Below are 21,816 nucleotides of genomic sequence, written 5' to 3'. Positions count from 1 at the left end.
CAAAGTTTGGAGAGGATAAAAAAACAAACTCAGAGCAAACTTTTTTTTCAGAATTCTGAGATTATATTTCATTCCTCACAGTTTTTCCAGACAGGTGTTGCATTAATCCAATGTCTCAGAGAGACAAGAAAAATACATTTAGGAGAGAAAAGTAAAAACATCAGAGATTTTCAAAAAGAAAAACCTCTGGCCCAAAAGAGAAAAATATATATGTGTTTAATATTCTTAAAAACATATCCAACAGCAGAACGAGGCGTACATTTCCCTGATATACATTTATTTAAATATAACAACTTGTTACGAACATAAGAACGTGTGTCCTGGAGTAGTAGTATAAAGTACTATTAAAAAAAAGAAGGTTTGGGGTTGTTCTGGACCCTATTCTTTTTAAGCTGTGGCTTTTATTTTATCGAGTCGCATTTATTTGTTAGTACTTCCGGTCAAACCGGAAGTGGCTATTCAGGAAGTGATTCCAATGCCTACTTAGCTACCTTAACACTAAAAATCATATCTTCCACCATCCTCGTCTTGCTAGCTGTATAATCGCAATGTTTGTAAGTACTGCAGCTTGTTAGGTCCTTAGCTACGCATCAACAGCATTGTTTTGGTTATTGGATGGTCGATTTGTACCACTTTATATGGCACTAGCTATGTTTTCCCTATCTGTTTATTGTCTGTGGAGTGATACAGCAAAGCTCCAACCTTTGTGCACTTAGTTATTGCAATATGTTATATTGTGTATTTGTATTTTTAGTGCATCCAGTTTCGTAACTGATATATATATTTACATTTGTGTTTCAGTTTCACTCTTTGAATTTGAGTAAACATTCATAATCGGCACCCTGCTTCATGGAGTTATTCATTAACAATTAGTTTTAGCTGAACTGGATAGTGGGATTGCTGCTCAGATCCACCCAGACCATACAGTGAAAAAACAGCATAACATCAAGCTGTAAGAAAGGAACGGCTGGAAAAAAGACCGAAGGACTGTCATACAGGCCCCGAGCAAGCCTCCACGACACCCTCCCCTGACGTCTTAACCTCAGTGAACACACACATCTCGCTCATCATGGCAGAAGGGGGCTATGCATACACCACAGTGCCTGAAGAACGTTTCCAAGAAGAGGACCACAAGTCAATACGGTCTCGTTCCTCAAAAGCATCACGCAGTTCTTCATCAACCCAGACCGCCATCAAAGCCCGAGCCAAGGCAGAAGCAGGACGCTCCAAGTTTGCCTACGCTCAGAGGGAAATAAACTCAAAGTAGAGAAGGCCCGCCTCGAACTAGAGAAGGTCCGCCTGGACGCCACCCTAGAGGCTCTACAAACAGAAAAGGAAATGGATGCTGCACTGGTAGAAGCAGAAATACTGGAGTCAGGTTGATAGACTCAGACCATCAGTCACACCGCAGTAGAGGTTCTAACTCTCTCTCACCCCAGACACGACTCCAGCGTACAGAACACTATGTACAGGACCAACTCAGCCTGAAGTCTAACTCACACAATCCACATGCCTCATCTTATCAGGGGTTACCACTAGTTACGAGCGACATAAAGCAGCCTATTACACCCATGCTTTACTCACTCCCCTGCCTATGAAAACAGAGGCGCTCTGGCAGAACGATCGAGGGATGGATGGAAGAGGTCGACAGCGACCCCTTGACGATCGCCATGGCAACCAGGGCAGAACGGTCAACCAAAGCAACCCTGACACCTCCATCACCAACGACCTTGCCAGGTATCCTCGCACGGAGCCAGTTGGTGACCTCAGGGCTAACCAATTTCGATGACAAACCAGAGAATTCTGGGGATGGAAGTCCACCTTTTACGGCGCCACCACAGGTCTGGGCCTGTCTGCAGGAGAAGAGCTTGATCTCCTCATCAAATGGCTTGGCAAGGAGTCCTCAGAACAGGCAAGAAGGCTCAAAGCAGTCAACATCAGGCACCCCCAGGTCGATTGATGATGGCTTGGCAGAGGCTGGAAGAGTACTATGGCTCACCAGAGGCAATTGAAAGGGCTCTGTTTGATAAACTGGAAGACTTTCCGAAGGTGACGTACAAAGACCCTCACAAGCTCCGCGACCTGGGCGATCTGCTCCTAGAACTCGAAGCTGCGAAGATGGACGGCTACTTACCTGGCCTGTCTTACCTAGACACCTCCAGAGGAGTGGCTCCCATCGTCGACAAGCTTCCATTCAATCTCCAGGATAAATGGGCTTCATTTGGGTCCAAATACAAGGAAAAGAACAATGTGGCTTTCCCCCCCTTTACTGTGTTTGCTGACTTCATCCGCAGGAAGCCAATTTAAAACAACCCACTTCAACCTCCCACCTTCCCGCACAGCAACCGAAAAAAGAAGGTTGACAACAACGAAACACCATATCAGAAAACCAAGACGCAAGGCCCCACAAAAAAACCTGTAAACATCGACCCTGGAACCACTCCCCCACCAGACAAACCCCACCCACGAGGAAATGTAAGCTTCAGGGAAAGCCCAAAAAGGCGAAACGTTCCAAAAAGACAATCACATTTTTTCCATGCTGCTCCTCCCACCCACCTAGCTAGGCGCGTCACAGAGTAACCAAGGGAAATGCGGCAGAAAACCGCCACACCCAGCACCCCCCCGGGACTATCCCCGGGAAGCCCAAAGTCCCCCCCCCGCTCAAAAACGGGAGGGGGGGAGAACAAGCGGAACAACCGGGAACACCACCAATGCACGGAAAAAGCGGAAATGAATGACTCAGGCATTTCCAAGATCTGCCCTCAATGTCTTCCCCAAAGGGACAAGGGAGGATCTAGAAGATGTACGCTATCGGGACGAGCAAAGCAACCGTTCCTTGGCACGTGGGAGTTTTTCACATCTTAAACGGGGCGTGTAGTCCAGCCAACACACTCGGGACATTTCGGGACTCAAGGAGCAGCGGGAAAAAGGGCCCGGGGTTATGTTTGAGCAGCCAACAGAAGTCAGTTTCCCTCTCCCCACACTCCTCAAATCAACCAAAACCCCAAACAACCTTAAATCCCAACCCCCAATCGCCGCACCAGGGAACCTGAACGGACGCAGATAGATCCCACCTCTGGTTCCAATGCACACATACTCCTTTTGCCGGGGTAGAACATTCTAAAGGACACAAGTAAAAGCCAAATAAACGGTCCCATACGCCCCATTCGCCCAAAACTGGGCCTTGGATGGGTCTTGTCGGGGACGTGGCCCCCGGGGGGCGCACAACCCCCCCAGTCGAAAATTCAAAAACCCCCATTTGGAAAGTGGACGGGGCCCCTTTCTCACCCATGCAACGCAAAATCCAGTGAAAGAGACGTTCGCCCCCCAAAAAACCCAGCGTTTGGGCACCCAACAGCACACAGACATCATGGGAAAAACCTGGGCAGTCATCTTCCCTTTACACACCAAAGACAACAAAAGCGCTCCTTCAATGGTGACCTGAGGGTTTCCCGCAATCATGGGGCACAATCGACAAACAATCCAAAATTGGGGGTTTCCCTCTTTCCTTTCCAGCCCCACAAAACACGCCCCCAACAGGGTACCCCAAAAACCGCCAACTCTCTCCGCCGCACTCTAACAAACACCACAGAGAAAACCCACTACCAGAGTTGGGGGGAAGATGCTTTCCAACAAGCAGCGAGATCCTCCACCTTTACAGGAAGGCCAAGATGTTGGTATCTCCCCCCATTTGGAGTATATCACCCAAGAACCAGGGCAGCCGGTGGTGTTTGACTCCACGCACCTACAAAGGGGTCCCCCAACACGTACTCCTCCACCCGATCTCAACAAACCCCCTTTGGGGGCTCATAAATTCCCGGGAAGAACCCTTGCCTATATGCCACATTCACACATTTTCACTGCTTCATAGGCGTGAAGACCACAGGGGGTTCCCCCTTCCCTTTGGTTTCCACAACAAAGACCCGAAAATGACAGTGGATTACGAATGTGCTCCGCTTCGGGAACAGCCCACCCCCGCCTCGCCATTTACGGCCGAGGAGAGCACCCAAAGGGAAAAAAAAGAACTTCCAGCGACGCAAGAAGTTCATCGAACGAGAGTTCACTAGACACCACAAAGTCCTTCCCCCCCCCAAGCAGAGGCCATCGGGGCCCAAAAACTGCTCGAAGATGCTTCAAGCCAACCCAGGCGCATAAAATAGCCTCCCAAAAGACCTCTGTGCAGAAACATTTCCCCCCAGAAGATCGTGCCAAGGATTCAAGGACCAACCTCCTCACCGATAAACCCCCTCTACAACCAGCCCGGGGTGCCGGAACATTTCTTCGGACACTTTCACATTCCAGGCCCTGGGCGACAAAAAACCATTCCCCCCTAAGAGTGTTGTCACGGGAAAAACCTGTAGACCCCCCCTTCTACCCCTGTCACATACAAAGGAGCGCTCCTCAGACCTCCCCCGCAAGCCGAGGGCGGGCCACCCCCCCGGAAACAGGGGAACTGGGGGACCCGGTGGAAACCCCATTTAAAAAACCACAGGGCCCAAACCCCGCACCTACACATCTTTTTCTCCCTATCCTCCCAAAGGGGCTTTTTTTGGCTTCCCGGGCGCCTCTACTACGCCTCGAGCAGTGCTTTTTCGAGAGCCACCACTAAAAGGGACAAAAGAGGGCGGTTTCGCGGAAAAAAGGGTTGGGGCCTCAAACCCAAACCCTCATCCCAACTGAATTTTGCCAGAAATGCTTGATCGAGATTGCGGTTTATCGGGAAGAGAACCTGAGGGCGACCGAACACTACTACCAACAGCAAGGGATCCTGGGGGAATTTACAATCAAAAAAGGCGGTTCTTTTCTACGTGAACAACGAGTTCAACATACACAGACCCCCCCCAAACCAAAGAGGCATTCCACCGCCACAACCCCCTGACCACGGGGCTAGGTCTATCCCAACGGGCCTTTTTAAGCAGCACAACGGCCCCCCCGGGCCACCTTTTCTTCAATCCATCTCCCCCCTCCTCCCAACCCAAAAAGGGATTCAACCTCGTTAACCCCGCTTCCGACTCTGACCACGCCCCGAATTGCTGTGAACCCCCACCGAGTCTCCAACCCAACAACCCCACCCTTTGAGCGTTTTTTCCCAAAATGGACCTCTCTTACCACCACAGTTTCACCCCTTTGGGTCCATATTGCCCTTTTCCCCACCCTGCCTCACAGAAAAGGGGAGCTGCAGAGATGGACATCTCCAAGGGGCCCCTCGAGGGAGATGGGCAAGCCAGGATTTCGTGATGAAGAAAGGGCCCCTTAGCTTTTTCAAAGAGCAAAGAGCAAGCCTCCGAACAAAGTCTCCCCCCCCTACATCGTTGAAGCACACCCATCATCGACAGAATGGCTTTCTCAATCGGGGCCCCCCAAACTCAGTCAAAAATAGCACGAAAAACAAATCCCCCCAACTCCCGGGGCCCCATCACCCGAAACCGCTTGTGCGTCATCACCAAGAGGGGGGAACATCAAGGGAGCACTTTACGAGGTCGTCAGAGCGCCGACTCTGGGTGGTTGAGCTAAAAAAACACACACATTCTCTCAAGGCGTCACCGCAAGAAGCTTCGTGGGAAACAAAACCCCGCAAATGGCAGACTGCCGGGGCCAGCGTCTAAAAATACCCCCCAAATTCACCCAGTCGGGGTGGATTTTCGACCCTGGGAGGTTACCTTCCGTCAACCAGAGGGGGACACCCAACAGCAAAAAAGGCTGTCATTTCCATGATGTGCACAAGGGCCGTGCCTCGAAGTAAAGAACTATGGGGCCAGCAAGGGGATTAATCCCTGAGAAATTCTTCGCCACCAAGGGCCCCGCAAACAATCCCAGGCCGGGCACCAACTTCATCTTCCTGCAGAACCGAGATGGATAAACCAAACTCCACTCAAACCAAGGGGGAAAAAACTTCAGGACACCAACGCTCCTGGTATTCAACCCCCCCACTCATCTCAATGGGGGCGTGAGGCATGATTGGCATCCCTTCGCATCCTCGACTGCATGCTTTTTTCAATTGGTATCGGGGTCTCACACACAAGTCCGACTACCCTTATTCGAGATAAATCGGTAAAAAAATCAAACCCCCCCGTCCCATGTCTCAAGACCCATCCCCCCCTCCTCCTACTCCCACTCTTGACCCAGAAGACCTGCACTGCCCCTCCTCCCCCAGGTCACTTTGGGGAAGGGAGACCTCTTCAAGGAAGAATGGAAACAGGTTCAGAGTCTAGCGACACCTTTTGGAACAGGTGGCGACGAGAGTATCTCCACACGCTTCAAAGCCGTCGCAAGTGGCAGGAAAAGAAGCCCAACCTCCAAGTAGGAGACATCGACCTGATGAAGGACAATCAAGCCAAGAGAAACCAGTGGCCTATGGCTATTGTCATGGAGACTCTTCCAAGGCCAGGACGGGGTCGTGAGGAAGTGGACATCAGAGTCGTCAAGGAAGGCACCCAGAGAGTCTTCTCCCGTCCCGTGACCGAAGTGGTCCTCCTCCTTTCTCCACAAGACTAGTACTTTTGGTTTTATCTGGGCTCGTAGAGACCCCAGTGGGGGGAGTGTTCTGGACCCTATTCTTTTTAAGCTGTGGCTTTTATTTTATCGAGTCGCATTTATTTGTTAGTACTTCCGGTCAAACCGGAAGTGGCTATTCAGGAAGTGATTCCAATGCCTACTTAGCTACCTTAACACTAAAAATCATATCTTCCACCATCCTCGTCTTGCTAGCTGTATAATCGCAATGTTTGTAAGTACTGCAGCTTGTTAGGTCCTTAGCTACGCATCAACAGCATTGTTTTGGTTATTGGATGGTCGATTTGTACCACTTTATATGGCACTAGCTATGTTTTCCCTATCTGTTTATTGTCTGTGGAGTGATACAGCAAAGCTCCAACCTTTGTGCACTTAGTTATTGCAATATGTTATATTGTGTATTTGTATTTTTAGTGCATCCAGTTTCGTAACTGATATATATATTTACATTTGTGTTTCAGTTTCACTCTTTGAATTTGAGTAAACATTCATAATCGGCACCCTGCTTCATGGAGTTATTCATTAACAATTATTTTAGCTGAACTGGATAGTGGGATTGCTGCTCAGATCCACCCAGACCAGTACAGGGTTAAAGTATTTCTGATTCTGATTTCTACCTGCAGATATTTAGTGCCTCCTCCTGTCAGCCTTCATCTCCCCCCTCCCCCTCCTCTTTGATCCACAGGAAGCCCAGTTGGGTGCCGAAGTTCGGTCCGTCTCTGACGTGAGAGAAGAAGAGTTCAGGGTGACAGGAAGTGCACTCCGACACCGAGCTGTCGTCGATGTTTCCGGGCAGAACGCCACCCGCGCTCCAGGAGAACTCTGGGGAACGAAGATGGGGTTGTTGTTTTCAGAGAAATGCAAAAACCAGACAAAAAATAAAAAATGGATATTTATAGGGTTGGATTTTAACGGCTCTGATTCCGGGTCTTTTAGGTTCTTTGTTTCCGAATCGGTACCAGATTTCTGAATATATATATATATATTTTTTATATATATAATATAATATATATAAAAAATATATATAATATAATATATATAAAAATATATATATATATATATATATATATATATATTTTTTATATACAATATATATATATATATTGTATATATATATTGTATATAAAATATATATATATAATATTCAGAAATCTGGTACCGATTCGGAAATTATTATAATATATATAATACGGCGGCGGGATGAACACCGGTGGAGTACCTGTTGGCGAGGCGGATGTTGACGTGCGGTCGCTCGGCCTCCGGGTCGGGAACGCAGTCTGGATGGAGGTTCAGGAAGTCGAGCGCCTGCTCCCTGTCCAGCGTGAAGCAGCACCCCCCCACCGACGGCCCGACCGCAACCACGATGTCGCTCGCCCGGCAACCGAACTCCGTCAACATTGCTCCCACCGTCGCCATGGCCACGCCCATCAGGGTTCCTTTCCAGCCTGCAGGACCAGGAAGTACTGTTTCAGCTCACTCAGGTCTTTCTGCTTCCTACTTCGTCTCAGGGAAATATATTCCACCCTGTACTCCCACACATTCCTCTGCCAGCTTTAGTTCACATGCAGATGTTTTTTCATGTCAAACATTTATAAAATATACACCGTTATCGATCAAACTACAACACACCTCCTCTCCTAAAGAATCCCCACCAGTGCATCTGTCTTCAGCTCCATCATCACAGACCTTCAGGCCCAGACCAGGAATCAGTGCTAACCTATTGTTAGCTCCTCCCGTCTGGGAAGCACTGAGAGAACGCCGTTACTTTATCGGACGAAACGAGTAGTTTAGATCCACAACATTAACCAGAGGTTAAAACAGCCACCGCAATCCATGAAAGGTGTGATAAGCTAGCTAGTTAGGTAGGTAGTCTGTTAGCTAGTTAGGTAGTGTGTTAGTTAGCGAGTGTATAAGTTAGTTAGTTAGTGAGTATTCATGCACTGCTTTTAATGTATGAAAATGAAATAAACATCGAGTTGAGTTGATGTCTGAACCTGTAAAAGAGGAAGGGTTGCAGTATGACTGAATGAACGACCGCAGCAGAACTTACCAGCATGAGCGGCTCCGATGACCTTCGACCCCGGATCAGCGAACAGGATGGGCATGCAGTCGGCCCCCGGAGCCGCTAACACCTGCCCCCTCTGATCCGTCACCACAGAATCGTATCTCTGGGGCTCCGGTTTACCCAGAACCCAGACGTCGCTGCCGTGGTCCACCTGCAGGACCCATCACAGGGGGGCTCTTTAATATCCAGGTCTTAATGCTCCTCCTGAGTATCTCTGGGAGAAGTTTCAGCATCCTGCAGGAATACCGGACAGATTCCTGCAGGATGCTGTAACCTCAGTTCAGTACCTTGACCAGACGTAGGGGTCGGGGGTGGAAACCTGCATGGAGGGCCAGTCTCCGGCGGTTCTCCTGCACCACAGCCCCGGGGTCCCTCCGCAGGCTGCTGCTGAACAGGTTCAGGGAGGACAGCGTGGGGATAGAGGAAACACCGCCCAGACGAGTACTGAAGCCGTGACCGAAGCCCTCTGAGAAACACAAGAGGAGCAGTTATCCATCACCAGAGTCCAGTTACAGAACCCCTCTAACCTGTCAGTCTAGCAAGGATTTAGAACCCAGAGATGTAGAGTAGGGGTCTCCAGCTCATAGAAACTGCCGGATGCTAACCTGCAGATGTTGGGCTATTTTCACAACTAGCATCAGTTGCATTAATCAGCGTTAAAGCCTATCTGGACAATAGTTCAAAAAGGACGTGGCCGATTTGGACAGTTTTGGAGTGGTTCTGGTAATGGAGTCCATTTCTGACATTATCAGTGGCCATATATGTCCTCTCTGTGGAAGACCTTTCTTTATGTTTGATGAGTAAATAAACCTGCTTCTCCTTTATTTACTGAGGGGAAGTTGCCTGAGAACACGTGAATAGATGACATGTCTAAATCCTGGGGTCCGGTAGAACAGTCAGTCTATCTTAGGAAGGTTCCTAACGGAGCAGAATGACCCTGAGGTCCCTCAGTGGCCGCCATGATAAGAGCTGTTTGAACTCTAGACGAGAGGAAAGGAGCTCTGAAGCTTCCTTTATAACCTCCTTTAGGAAACACTGGACCTTCCTTTAGGAGAGGAGAGGAGAACATGCTGTCCCACAATGCCTTGCAGCAACATTTACCGTGACGCAGCATCCGGCCGCTCACGGAAACAGCCGATCGTGAGAAATGTGTTTGATGAAAGTTACGGTGCTGATGAAGCAGTTCAAAACTTATACCGTAACTTTCCAAAGAGCTTGGTTCTGAACGTTCAGCTCTGGATTCATCAAAAGGAGAAATATGAACGGTACTTTTACTGAAAGGATCCAATAGAGTCTCAGAGTCTCTGAGCTGTGTGGGGTTTCTGTACTACATGTTGAACTGTGATATCCAAAGTGATAGCTGAAGGCATCACTAGTTTATTATAACTCATTTGTATTTATTATAAATATGTCATATAATCATACCTATTGGATTCATGTGGGTTAATACGTGAGGCCGGAGGGGGGGCTTTGTAATGCAGGGTATCTGTCTCTGCTGTCCTGGTTCATAAAGCAGAAACAGCACCATCAGAGAGCACGGTGCAGAGGAGAGGCTCTCAGTAGCTTTAGAGGAGCTGTAGTTCCCCACAGCAGACGCTCCTTAAGGACGGCCTTCATCATCAATACGTGGATAGTGTCGCTCAGTCGGGTTCTCAAAGCAGCCTCTGTTCCTCAGTGCTGTTGAGTTCTCCTATCCACTGTTCCTTAACCCCGGGACGTTTCACACAGAGGTCAGGAACAGAGGATAGATAGACCATAGGAGCTGATCTTTGGACGATTCGACCGGACCCCAGGTGTAAACGATAGAGATTACTGCACTTTACACTCTTCCTGTCTGAAAGTATTTTAACTCTACCTGGAATCACAGGTGACAGCAGGACCCGGATGTCTCCCCTCAGGGCAGGAAGCTGCTGCAGAAACCTGGACACCTCTTCTTCTACCTCTTCTCCTCCTCCAGGTGAGTGTTTGGGGGCGTGGCAGCAGGAGACGTCATGCACCTGGTAATCAAAGGTGTGCACGCTCGTGAACAGCAGCTGCTGGTAACGCTGCAGCACGTCGCGGCCGCGCGCAGTGGTGTGTACGCGCACGCTGCTGATCCCCAGCTGATCTACGGTCAGTTTGAACCTGAACAGAGTCTCCGCTGTGGAGCCGCTTCTGTCCCGGTGCAGCTGGAGCACCAGGGGGGGGGGCATCCTGCAGAGAGAGGCCGAGGCAGGATGCGCTGCAGCCGGGCAGCAGGTCCAGCAGCACCGCCTCCATCTCAGGTACTCCCAATACTCCCAGTATTTAGTATATGAAGTATTGCAGTGTGTTCCGGGAGTGAGTCGCACCGTGTTAAGCCTCTCACAGGACCATGTGGGAAAATGACTCAGAAAATACACTCTCTACTTCCTTTGTAGAGAGTGCCTAGAAAGTAAAAATCCGGCAAAGAAACCTGACTGAAGTATCATCAACACAAAGTACTCACAATGAAAGGGCTGGATGTGCAGTACAATGTGAAGTAGAAGTACTGAGAGAACTCTCACAGAACTCCCGGTACTCACAGAGGATCGGAGGTTCTGCGGATCCTCTCTGCTTTATAAGCCTCTCAGGGACATTACTCAGAAACTACACACACTCTGTACTTCCTTGTATTTCCTGTTTGCAGCCTGGCCACGCCCACACTGGAAACTCCTGACACACACACACACACACACACTCACACTGATATATCATAGAGCAGCTTCCTCATTTTGAGCTGACAGGTGAAAGAAAAGTCAAAAAGCCAGAAAGTCCAAACCTCTGAAGTACCATGAGCAGTAAAAGTACTGATTGAGCAGTACTGTGATTTATTATGAAGGTATATGAATATTTCTGCTCTACACACAAGAGGTGAACCAGGTTACATATAGTAACCCCCCCCCCCATTATTGACTTTAATACAGTTGTATTTTATCTGACAAGGGTTCTGATCCGGATATATTGACTGCTGCTGAGTTCAGGAGTAACACACACACACACACACACACACACACACACACACACACACACACACACACACACACACACACACACACACACACACACACACACACACACACACACACTCATTCCTCTTAGTTCACATTTTAGACGTTATACTAGCCAACTGTTTGTTAAGGCACAAATATATTCCTTGTTCTGGCTTTGCTTCCATAGATTTCAGAGTAAAAGAGGGGTTTGTGTGTGTGTGTGTGTGTGTGTGTGTGTGTGTGTGTGTGTGTGTGTGTGTGTGTGTGTGTGTGTGTGTGTGTGTGTGTGTGTGTGTGTGTGTACCTGCAGGAATTTCCCTGGGTGTTTTGTAGACGCTGACTCAATGCTCTGTGGTTATGGGAGGACGCAGCCTGGGAACACTGGGGACATCAAATGTGACATTAAAATATCAGAAACACACTAACACACTCCTGAGACACACACTAACACACTCCTGAGACACACACTAACACACTCCTGAGACACACACTAACACACTCCTGAGACACACACTAACACACTCCTGAGACACACACTAACACACTCCTGAGACACACACTAACACACTTCTGAGACACACACTAACACACTCCTGAGACACACACTAACACACTTCTGAGACACACACTAACACACTCCTGAGACACACACTAACACACTCCTGAGACACACACTAACACACTTCTGAGACACACACTAACACACTCCTGAGACACACACTAACACACTTCTGAGACACACACTAACACACTTCGGAGACACACACTAACACACTCCGGAGACACACACTAACACACTCCTGAGACACACACTAACACACTCCTGAGACACACACTAACACACTTCTGAGACACACACTAACACACTTCTGAGACACACACTAACACACTTCTGAGACACACACTAACACACTCCTGAGACACACACTAACACACTTCTGAGACACACACTAACACACTTCTGAGACACACACTAACACACTCCGGAGACACACACTAACACACTTCTGAGACACACACTAACACACTCCGGAGACACACACTAACACACTCCAGGGACACACACTAACACACTCCAGGGACACACACTAACACACTTCGGAGACACACACTAACACACTCCGGAGACACACACTAACACACTCCTGAGACACACACTAACACACTCCGGAGACACACACTAACACACTTCTGAGACACACACTAACACACTTCTGAGACACACACTAACACACTTCTGAGACACACACTAACACACTCCGGAGACACACACTAACACACTTCTGAGACACACACTAACACACTTCTGAGACACACACTAACACACTCCGGAGACACACACTAACACACTCCAGGGACACACACTAACACACTTCTGAGACACACACTAACACACTCCAGGGACACACACTAACACACTCCAGGGACACATAGGATATGTACAGTCTGTATATATAGGATATATACAGACTGTACATATCCTATATATACAGACTGTTATATATCCTATACATACATATACATATATATATATATCTACCGAGGTGTCCCTGAGCAAGGCACCGTTCCCTGCCCCGCTCCCCGGGCGCTGTACATATGGCAGCCCACTGCTCCCAGCACTAGGACGGTTCTCTGTGAAGACTGTCCCTTGGTTCACCAGCAGGAGGCGCCTCATACCTAAACTACAAAACCGCAGTCTGATGAGTTAGAGAGGTCTGTCGAGTTCACAGGCAGTGCAGCAGGGCAGCAGGGCAGCAGAGCAGAAGAGCAGCAGGGCAGCAGGGCAGAAGAGCAGCAGGGCAGCAGGGCAGCAGAGCAGAAGAGCAGCAGGGCAGCAGGGCAGAAGAGCAGCAGAGCAGAAGAGCAGCAGGGCAGCAGGGCAGAAGAGCAGCAGAGCAGCAGAGCAGCAGGGCAGCAGGGCAGAAGAGCAGCAGAGCAGCAGAGCAGCAGGGCAGCAGAGCAGAAGAGCAGAAGAGCAGCAGGGCAGAAGAGCAGCAGGGCAGCAGGGCAGCAGAGCAGCAGAGCAGAAGAGCAGCAGGGCAGCAGGGCAGCAGGGCAGCAGAGCAGAAGAGCAGAAGAGCAGCAGAGCAGCAGGGCAGAAGAGCAGCAGGGCAGCAGAGCAGCAGAGCAGCAGAGCAGCAGGGCAGCAGGGCAGCAGGGCAGCAGAGCAGAAGAGCAGCAGAGCAGCAGGGCAGAAGAGCAGCAGGGCAGCAGGGCAGCAGGGCAGCAGAGCAGCAGGGCAGCAGAGCAGCAGGGCAGAAGAGCAGCAGAGCAGCAGAGCAGCAGAGCAGCAGGGCAGCAGAGCAGTCAATGGCAGTTTCTCCCCCTGCTTTGCACAACTCTAATGTCTATAAAATCCCATGTTTACATATTTCTGTTGCCGAGTGGAACTGTGTATTAAGAGCTTCAAATGATTCAGTACATGTACTGATGTCTACTCAGCAGTGGTGTAAATCAGAATCAGAAGTAAATTGTCCAGTTTGATGTCGATGACAGAGCCAGCTTTCCTGATCAGTTTATTGATTCTGCTGGTTTCACCAGCCCTGATGCTGCCGCCCCCCCCCCCCCCCCCCCCCCCCCCCAGCAGAGGGCAGCAACGAAGAGTGCACTAGCAACAACAGACTGGTAGAAGATCTCCAACATCTTGCTGCACACGTTGAAGGATCTCAGCCTCCTCAGGGAATAGAGTGGGCTCATCCCCTTCTTGTACACAGCGTCAGTGTTGGCCCTCCAGTTCAGTCCGTTGTCTAGGTGCACTCCCTTGTAGTCCTCCACCACAGCCACATCCTCTCCCAGAATGCACAGAGGCAGTGGAGACGTCCTCTTCCTCCTGAAGTCAATGACCATCTCTCTGGTCTTGGCCACATTCAGAAGCAGATGATTTTCCGCCGTAAAGTGGATTTACGGAAGTACTTTTGTTCAGTACACTTTGAGGAGCTCGTGCTTTGCTTTGGTATTTCCATGTCCTGCTGCTGAGTATTTCTACTTTGACACCAGTGATTTCCAAGTCTTGTTACTCGGTCTCTCCTCTCATCAGCTGGTTAGACACGGGTCTTCGTTCGTGCATGGCGCTGTATCGGGGGCGCGCCTCGGGCTCCCCCCCCCACCACCACCACCACCACCATCGGGAGTGCGCGGCGGTTCCGTGTCTGCTCCTCAGAGCGCGTGAGAGCACGGCAGGAAGAGGGTCGTCTCGTGCAGCTTCTGCACCTGCAGCACCGGGATTTATTAACGGACACACACCGGACAAACACCGGAGCACCGAGCTGATCCTACCCGGTAAGAGAGCTCCTCTCCCCGCTGATGCTGCTGGTTCTCCATCACAGACTCAACAGCTTTACTCTCTTTATGAAGAAGTGTCGTCTCCTCCTCCTCCTCCTCCTCCTCCTCCTCCTCCTCCTCCTCCTCCTCCTCCGCGTTATTCCTCTCCAACACAAAGGCTTCTCCTCCTGTCGTTCAACAGTTTAGCATTTACTGAATTGATGTTACATATTTAATATCGCGTGGATAGAATAATCTGAAGTGAGAGAAAGTGAATCTGAGAGGAGGACGATATCAGAAGACCTCCATCACACCCTCCATCACTTTACACACCTGGGAGGAGGTGAGGAGGAGAGGAGGTGTTTTGTGTAGGGTCATTTCACCATTTTATCACCGTGATTTGACTGGCTTCAGGCTTTTATTTTGAAGGCAGCTCTATGCTCCAGGTGTTGTGCAGACAGGTGGAGGTGAGGAGAGGTGGCGGAAAGGATGAGACATTCTGCCTGGAAACAAACTGGTCCCTGCAGGAGGTTCGGAGGCATGTGGAGGTAGTTTGTGCAGACTTGTGAGTGTCAGCTCGAGTCCTCACCTCTAAAAGCTGCTGGATTTAGTTTGTAGATTCAGGAAACATGCTTTTCTTATTTTTCAGGATCGGTGTATCCTCTGCACACTCGCTTATCTGCATTTGAGCTTGTACACAGTTGTGTTTATATGTATCACTTCTTATTCTAATCCTGTGGTCTGCAGGTCACACCTCATAGTGCATCTTTATGGGACTTTATTTGATGCAGTGCATGAGTAAACCTCTCTCTATGTGACAGCTGTTTACTCCCTGATACAGAGGGTTGTACTCAGGTGTGTGTTGCTGCAGACTCATGAAGCTCTTAGTAACCGGTCACCTGGGCGATATCTCCGAGGAGAAACATCTCAAACACGTAAGCTGGGTCCTTGCAGAATCCCTGCAGAAGGGAACTGAGACCTCTGATTAGACCCTAACACTTTAGCTACTGCAATTATTGACGATGCACATGCAAACCAAAGACACAGTTTGCCCTTTGCATGCAAATAATGGAACATTAAGGTATTTTAAATGATATTAAAGCTCTTAAATATCATGCATACTGTATATGATGCCAGTCAGGTACTACGTTCTGTTGCAGCCGGAGCATTTGTATATCTATAGAATCAACTTTGCAAACAGATTTACCCTCCACACCCGTGGTCAGAGTGAAGGCACCAGAGGAGATTCAGGTCTGGTCAAAAAACAAGGATGGAGGGACAAGCTGTCCTCTTTAGCCAGAGCCCAGATGTTCAGTTCTAATATTTGTCAGTGCACTGAAATCTTGTTTCCCTATGTCAAACACAACAGCAGCTAATCTTCAAACTAAACACATCATTATTGGTCCTGGTAATTCAACATCTCTCCTGGTCGTGGTGATTCACCTCGATGACGCCTCACCTCTCTGAACCAGCTGACAGTGATCAACAACTGAGAGCTAGGCTAAAGACCAGCTCTCTGTCTGTGTAGCTGGCCATGTTTTAGTCTTTGTCGTGGCTCAAAAACTGAAATAGTTGTGTCTATTTTTGAACCGGAGAATCTCCAGATTGATGTCGGACCTGGGATGTTTTAATCCATGAAATAAGAACACGGGGACGTCTTGATGCTTTCTGCGAGACCTTTTCAACTGAAATGGAGGCAGGAGGGACGGCTGACCTGTTCTATCCCAGCCTGCAGGGATATGAATCTGAATGGATACAGACTGTCAGTGTGAGGCAGGGGAACAGAGACACTTCCTTCTCCTTCTCCTTCTCCTCCTCCTCCTCCTCCTCCTCCTCCTCCTCCTCCTCCTCCTCCTCCTCATCATCATCATTATTAACAATCAGTGTGTGTTTGGTCTGGAGGCCGCAGCTGACTGGTCCATAATGATGTGGCATAATGCTGGTCTTTCTGACTCAAAATCTGACCCGGTATCACATGCGAGGCTGTTAGAGGAGCAAATTAAAACCAGGGCAAGCTGGGGATTTCTGTCACCTGTAAATAAATACATGCCTGGAATAACTACTGTTGTGGCAGCTTTAGGTGTATCAGACCCAGGTTACTCTTTATGTAACTAACACACTGTTATTGATTTAAAAATGGCAGGTGCTCGAGCCCGCGTCTATCCGTGCACGTGGCTACCGCTCGGCCTCGGAGAGCCGGGGATAACGGCGCCACCCTGAACGCCTCTTGTGGGCCGAGAGACACAAAACAACACAGTGCACACTGCATGTCTGCTGCTGGCATTATGTTCCCCGCAGCTCATTACACCGTTAGCTGGCGTAATGCGATTATCCATCCTCTTCCTGTGTTCCTGCAGACACCGCTGCCTCAAAGACGCTAATTGACCCCCCAGTGCAGCGTCAATGGGGACAGCTGGCACTCATTGTGGTGTTTGTTTGGAGATACGGAGGCAGCATTAGGCGATGTTTCACCACGGGAGGAATTATCCGCCAGGGAAGGCTGCAAAAGCATCCGTGTGTGTTTGTGAGTTTTCTCGTTTTCATCACATTGTGGGGACCCAATCGGAGGTCCCTGCACTTTCTGGGGACCCAAGAAGTCCAGTACAGTTTTTTGACTTACATGTTATTCAGCTATTATTTAAAGCAATTTACACACACTTTAATACTGTATGCATGTCTATGGGAGACATTTGGGGTTACATATCCTGCCCAAAGACACATGGCAAAGGGTGGGGATTGAACCTCTGGATTCTGATTGGAAGGTGAAGGAGCTCACATACAGCATGCGGCTTGAACTCTGCTTCTGCGGCTGAATTAACATTTCTTATACAATAGTAGCCTGTGCATATGTATGATAAAGCACCAATTGCACAAGGAACTTTTGTGTGGATGATGGCGCCCCCTGTGCTGAAAAGCAGTTTCTCTGAGCATCATGACGTAAAGACTTAAATGTGGTTAGGGCGCTTATGAGATATATGAGAGACTTGATTTGATCAGTTTTATTCTTTAGCTTCTGGGTTCAGCTGGTTTAGCCACATTACTGATTATATTTATCAAAAATACCTGAAATCTGAAGTATCTGTTGGAAACATTGCTTCCATATTGCCTTACTGAAGGTAACGGTGTGATTGGAACACTGTGTATGGATAAAACAGGAAAAAGGGAATTGAGACAAAATGTGTCTCTGTGATTAAGGCCAGGACAAATGGGGGAGGGGGATCAGATCAGGTTAGAGGCCTCTGAAGGAGAGTGAATTGTGTGTGTGTGTGTGTGTGTGTGTGTGTGTGTGTGTGTGTGTGTGTGTGTGTGTGTGTGTGTGTGTGTGTGTATTGATCCAGCAGCATCAGACTGACTCTTGGCTCCCAACCTCTCCCTCTCTCTCTCTCTCTCTCTCTCTCTCTCTCTCTCTCTCTCTGCACACAGCTGTTTCTCATCTTCTGTGTATACATGACACCGTTAGATTCAAGCTCCTGTTGGCATGATAGTCTAAGGGACGGGACTTCTCTAAGTGGTTGATCAATCACAATAGAGCCGGGCAGCTACCAATCAGAGCAGACTGGGCTCTGGTTTCAGACAGAGGGTGAAAAGAGGAGCTGCAGCACAGGCAGTATGAGACACATAAAGAGCTTTCTGAACATTAAAGCATGGAGACATGTCAGAGTAGAGACGGAAATAACGCTATACTCTAAATCTGTATTGTCACAAGATTATCATCCAGGGGGAACATCTCCTCTCCTCTGAAACTGGAACCAGCAAACGTTTCATAATTGACTCAAAAATGGATCTAAAATCAAAGTGACAGATTCATTTTCTGCAGATCGACTTAATGTCCATCGGACTAATCATTTCCGCACTGTACAGGACACACACACACACACACACACACACACACACACACACACACACACACACACACACACATCAAAGGAGACACTTCCTTCTGAGTGATGGAGGAAGCAGCCGGAGGGAAGAGCTGCTGTGACTGAAGTGCTTTGTAATCTCACAATGGTGTGTGTGTGTGTGTGTGTGTGTGTGTGTGTGTGTGTGTGTGTGTGTGTGTGTGTGTGTGTGTGTGTGTGTGTGTGTGTGTGTGTGTGTGTGTGTGTGTGTGTGTGTGTGTGTGTGCAGCAGTGATGTGGGGTCTTTTCTTGGCGACACATCAAGTAAATCTGGTTTCTGCTGAAGCCTGCAGAGAAGAGCGGCAGGAAATGGGATTGACTTCCTGTCTGTGCGAGAGGCAGAGCGACACACTTAGAAAATATAGAGCATCAATAGTCTATCTGTGCAGTTTGTGTTCTATTCATTAAGGTTTTGTGCTGTAAAATGTTAGACAATAGCCATAAGACCCTTAAAAATATGGGTTTATATAAATAACCCTCATATTTGAGGATTAATAGTATGCATGTTTTACTTCAATGAATATCCAAAATGCCTTTAATCTCAACCAGTCAACTCATTAGCCTCGGGCCTTACAATAGTTTCACAGTTTTTTCTCAAAGTAATGCCTGTTCAATCGTTTGTTAGTTTGTTGATGAAGGCGAGCTGCAGCAGTCATAATTATATGTGTTAAACAGCGCTGTCTGCAGGTGCAGTCCATGCTGCTAACATGTGTGCACACTTCATGCTACTGTGCATGAGAACAGCTGTTTGTCTGTGTGCACAATGCATTACACAACTCAACAATAACACACACACACAACACACCTAAACTAACACACACACACAACACACCTAAACTAACACACACACACACACACACACACAACACATCAAACAATAACACACACACACACACACACACAACACACCTAAACAATAACACACACACACAACACACCCAAACAATAACACACACTTACACACAACACACCCAAACAATAACACACACACACAACACACCCAAACAATAACACACACACAACACACCTAAACAATAACACACACACACACACACACCTAAACAATAACACACACACACACACACACACACACCCAAACAATAACACACACACACACACACAACACACCTAAACAATAACACACACACACACACACACACACACACCTAAACAATAACACACACACACACAACACACCTAAGCAATAACACATGCAGGAGCTGCAGGTCGACGTCTATTGACTGCAGATTTCCTTGAGGGTCTGCAGCAGCTGTAGTGCATTCATTCATAAATTGCATTTTAGACGTGTTTATGTCTTTCTGACCTGGAAATGTAACATGCACACCATACAACACTTTTGTCGGATCAAGTCTCGTATTTTTCCTGAGATTAGATTAGATTTACCTTATTTCAAGTGTTGTTGTTGCAGCGGCTTGTTTACAAGGCATCGCATGTGAGGTAGAAATATGATCAAATAAGTTAGCATTATTACCAAAAAAGATGTTCTAAATATTAACACACTTTATATTTGGGATTAAACTCTGTTTTTATTTATATTTTTTAAATTGTATTTGAGGATTAACAATGCTGCAAAAGAAACCAGAAACACAAAAAGCTGCAGGAAGTGAAGGCAGTAGATGACCACTCAGAGTGTGTGTGTGTGTGTGTGTGTGTGTGTGTGTGTGTGTGTGTGTGTGTGTGTGTGTGTGTGTGTGTGTGTGTGTGTGTGTGTGTGTGTGTGTGTGTGTGTGTGTGTGTGTGCGCGCGCGTGCGCGTATAGATAAGCAGTAGGCTCTTGCTCTTCCCATTAGGCCAGCTGAAGAAGGATGACATGACTTCTGTTTCCCACAGCTTCCTCCACTCATCAGACACACACACACACACACACACACACACTCTGCAGGGTTAAGTGTAGGTTAAGCGCTGAGTGTCTGACATGATGTGTATCTGTGAGAGATTCATTGTGGAGAACAAACACATTTATTTCTCCAGTGGAGAGTTTCTAATGTGGCTTTAATAGAGAGAGGTGCAGGAATGAGTCCTCAACCCTGATATGAGTCAGCATCTCTTCACTTCCTGTCCCCTGGTCTGTAGGTCAATGGTTTTCTGAATGTGTTTTTGGTTGTTATCCTCAAATAAAGTCTGTGGTAACACGAGCTGAAGAGACTTAATGTTTGTTTCCACCAAATAAAGTAAGTCACTAAATACCCCACTGGAGGATTTAAAAACAGAGGCTGCTAACAAGAGTCTAAATGACATCACGCCCAACATTAGCCTCCTTTAGCTTAGCGTGGTGACGTGAAGTCATGTGACCGTGCTGTAGTTCCTTTATAGCCCAACATTAGCCTCCTTTAGCTTAGCGTGGTGACGTGAAGTCATGTGACCGTGCTGTAGTTCCTTTATAGCCCAACATTAGCCTTCTTTAGCTTAGCGTGGTGACGTGAAGTCATGTGACCGTGCTGTAGTTCCTTTATAGCCCAACATTAGCCTCCTTTAGCTTAGCGGTGGAGACGTGAAGTCATGTGACCGTGCTGTAGTTCCTTTATAGCCCAACATTAGCCTCCTTTAGCTTAGCGGTGGAGACGGGAAGTCATGTGACCGTGCTGTAGTTCCTTTATAGCCCAACATTAGCCACCTTTAGCTTAGCGGTGGAGACGTGAAGTCATGTGACCGTGCTGTAGTTCCTTTATAGCCCAACATTAGCCTCCTTTAGCTTAGCGGTGGAGACGGGAAGTCATGTGATGGTCTGGCTTATTTGAACCCTGATCTGTCTCCTTTTGTTGAATCAAGTCTGAACTTTCACTTTATCTGGTGTGTGTGTGTGTGTGTGTGTGTGTGTGTGTGTGTGTGTGTGTGTGTGTGTGTGTGTGTGTGTGTGTGTGTGTGTGTGTGTGTGTGTGTGTGCGTGCGTGCGTGCGTGCGTGCGTGCGTGCGTGCGTGCGTGCGTGCGTGCGTGCGTGTGTGTGTGTGTGAGAGACACAGTGGCTGCTGGGAGCGTCTCCGATGCTTCTCTCTGATGAATGCTCTCTGACAGCTTCCTGTCTCCTGCAGACACATCTCACAACAGACTACAGCTCCCGGAATGCAT

At 48.2% G+C, this 21,816-nt stretch overlaps 2 protein-coding genes across 5 annotated transcripts in view; one reads left to right on the top strand and one right to left on the bottom strand.

Annotated features, from left to right (window-relative positions):
- Positions 1 to 200: 200 nt before the first annotated feature.
- On the bottom strand, positions 201 to 11,438 carry lacc1 (laccase (multicopper oxidoreductase) domain containing 1). Its single transcript, XM_063887271.1, is given in 7 exon segments — positions 201 to 368; positions 7,105 to 7,318; positions 7,320 to 7,335; positions 7,733 to 7,958; positions 8,564 to 8,729; positions 8,866 to 9,044; positions 10,434 to 11,438. Coding segments are annotated over 6 exon segments (1,086 nt in total). The 5' UTR covers positions 10,771 to 11,438; the 3' UTR covers positions 201 to 368; positions 7,105 to 7,156.
- Positions 11,439 to 14,684: 3,246 nt separating this feature from the next.
- The window catches only part of enox1 (ecto-NOX disulfide-thiol exchanger 1), a 46,278-nt gene continuing 39,146 nt past the window's right edge, over positions 14,685 to 21,816 (top strand). For 3 of the 4 annotated variants that reach the window (XM_063887191.1, XM_063887190.1, XM_063887187.1), the window contains exon 1: positions 14,694 to 14,847. The gene's annotated coding sequence lies outside the window, so the exon portion shown is untranslated. Of the gene's footprint in view, positions 14,848 to 21,816 lie in introns of all 4 variants that reach the window. The other variant, XM_063887189.1, reaches the window with a different exon arrangement.

This window comes from Eleginops maclovinus, chromosome 7 (genome assembly GCF_036324505.1).
Source record: "Eleginops maclovinus isolate JMC-PN-2008 ecotype Puerto Natales chromosome 7, JC_Emac_rtc_rv5, whole genome shotgun sequence".
NCBI lineage: Eukaryota > Metazoa > Chordata > Actinopteri > Perciformes > Eleginopidae > Eleginops > Eleginops maclovinus.
This window is presented reverse-complemented; position numbering and strand designations above follow the sequence as displayed.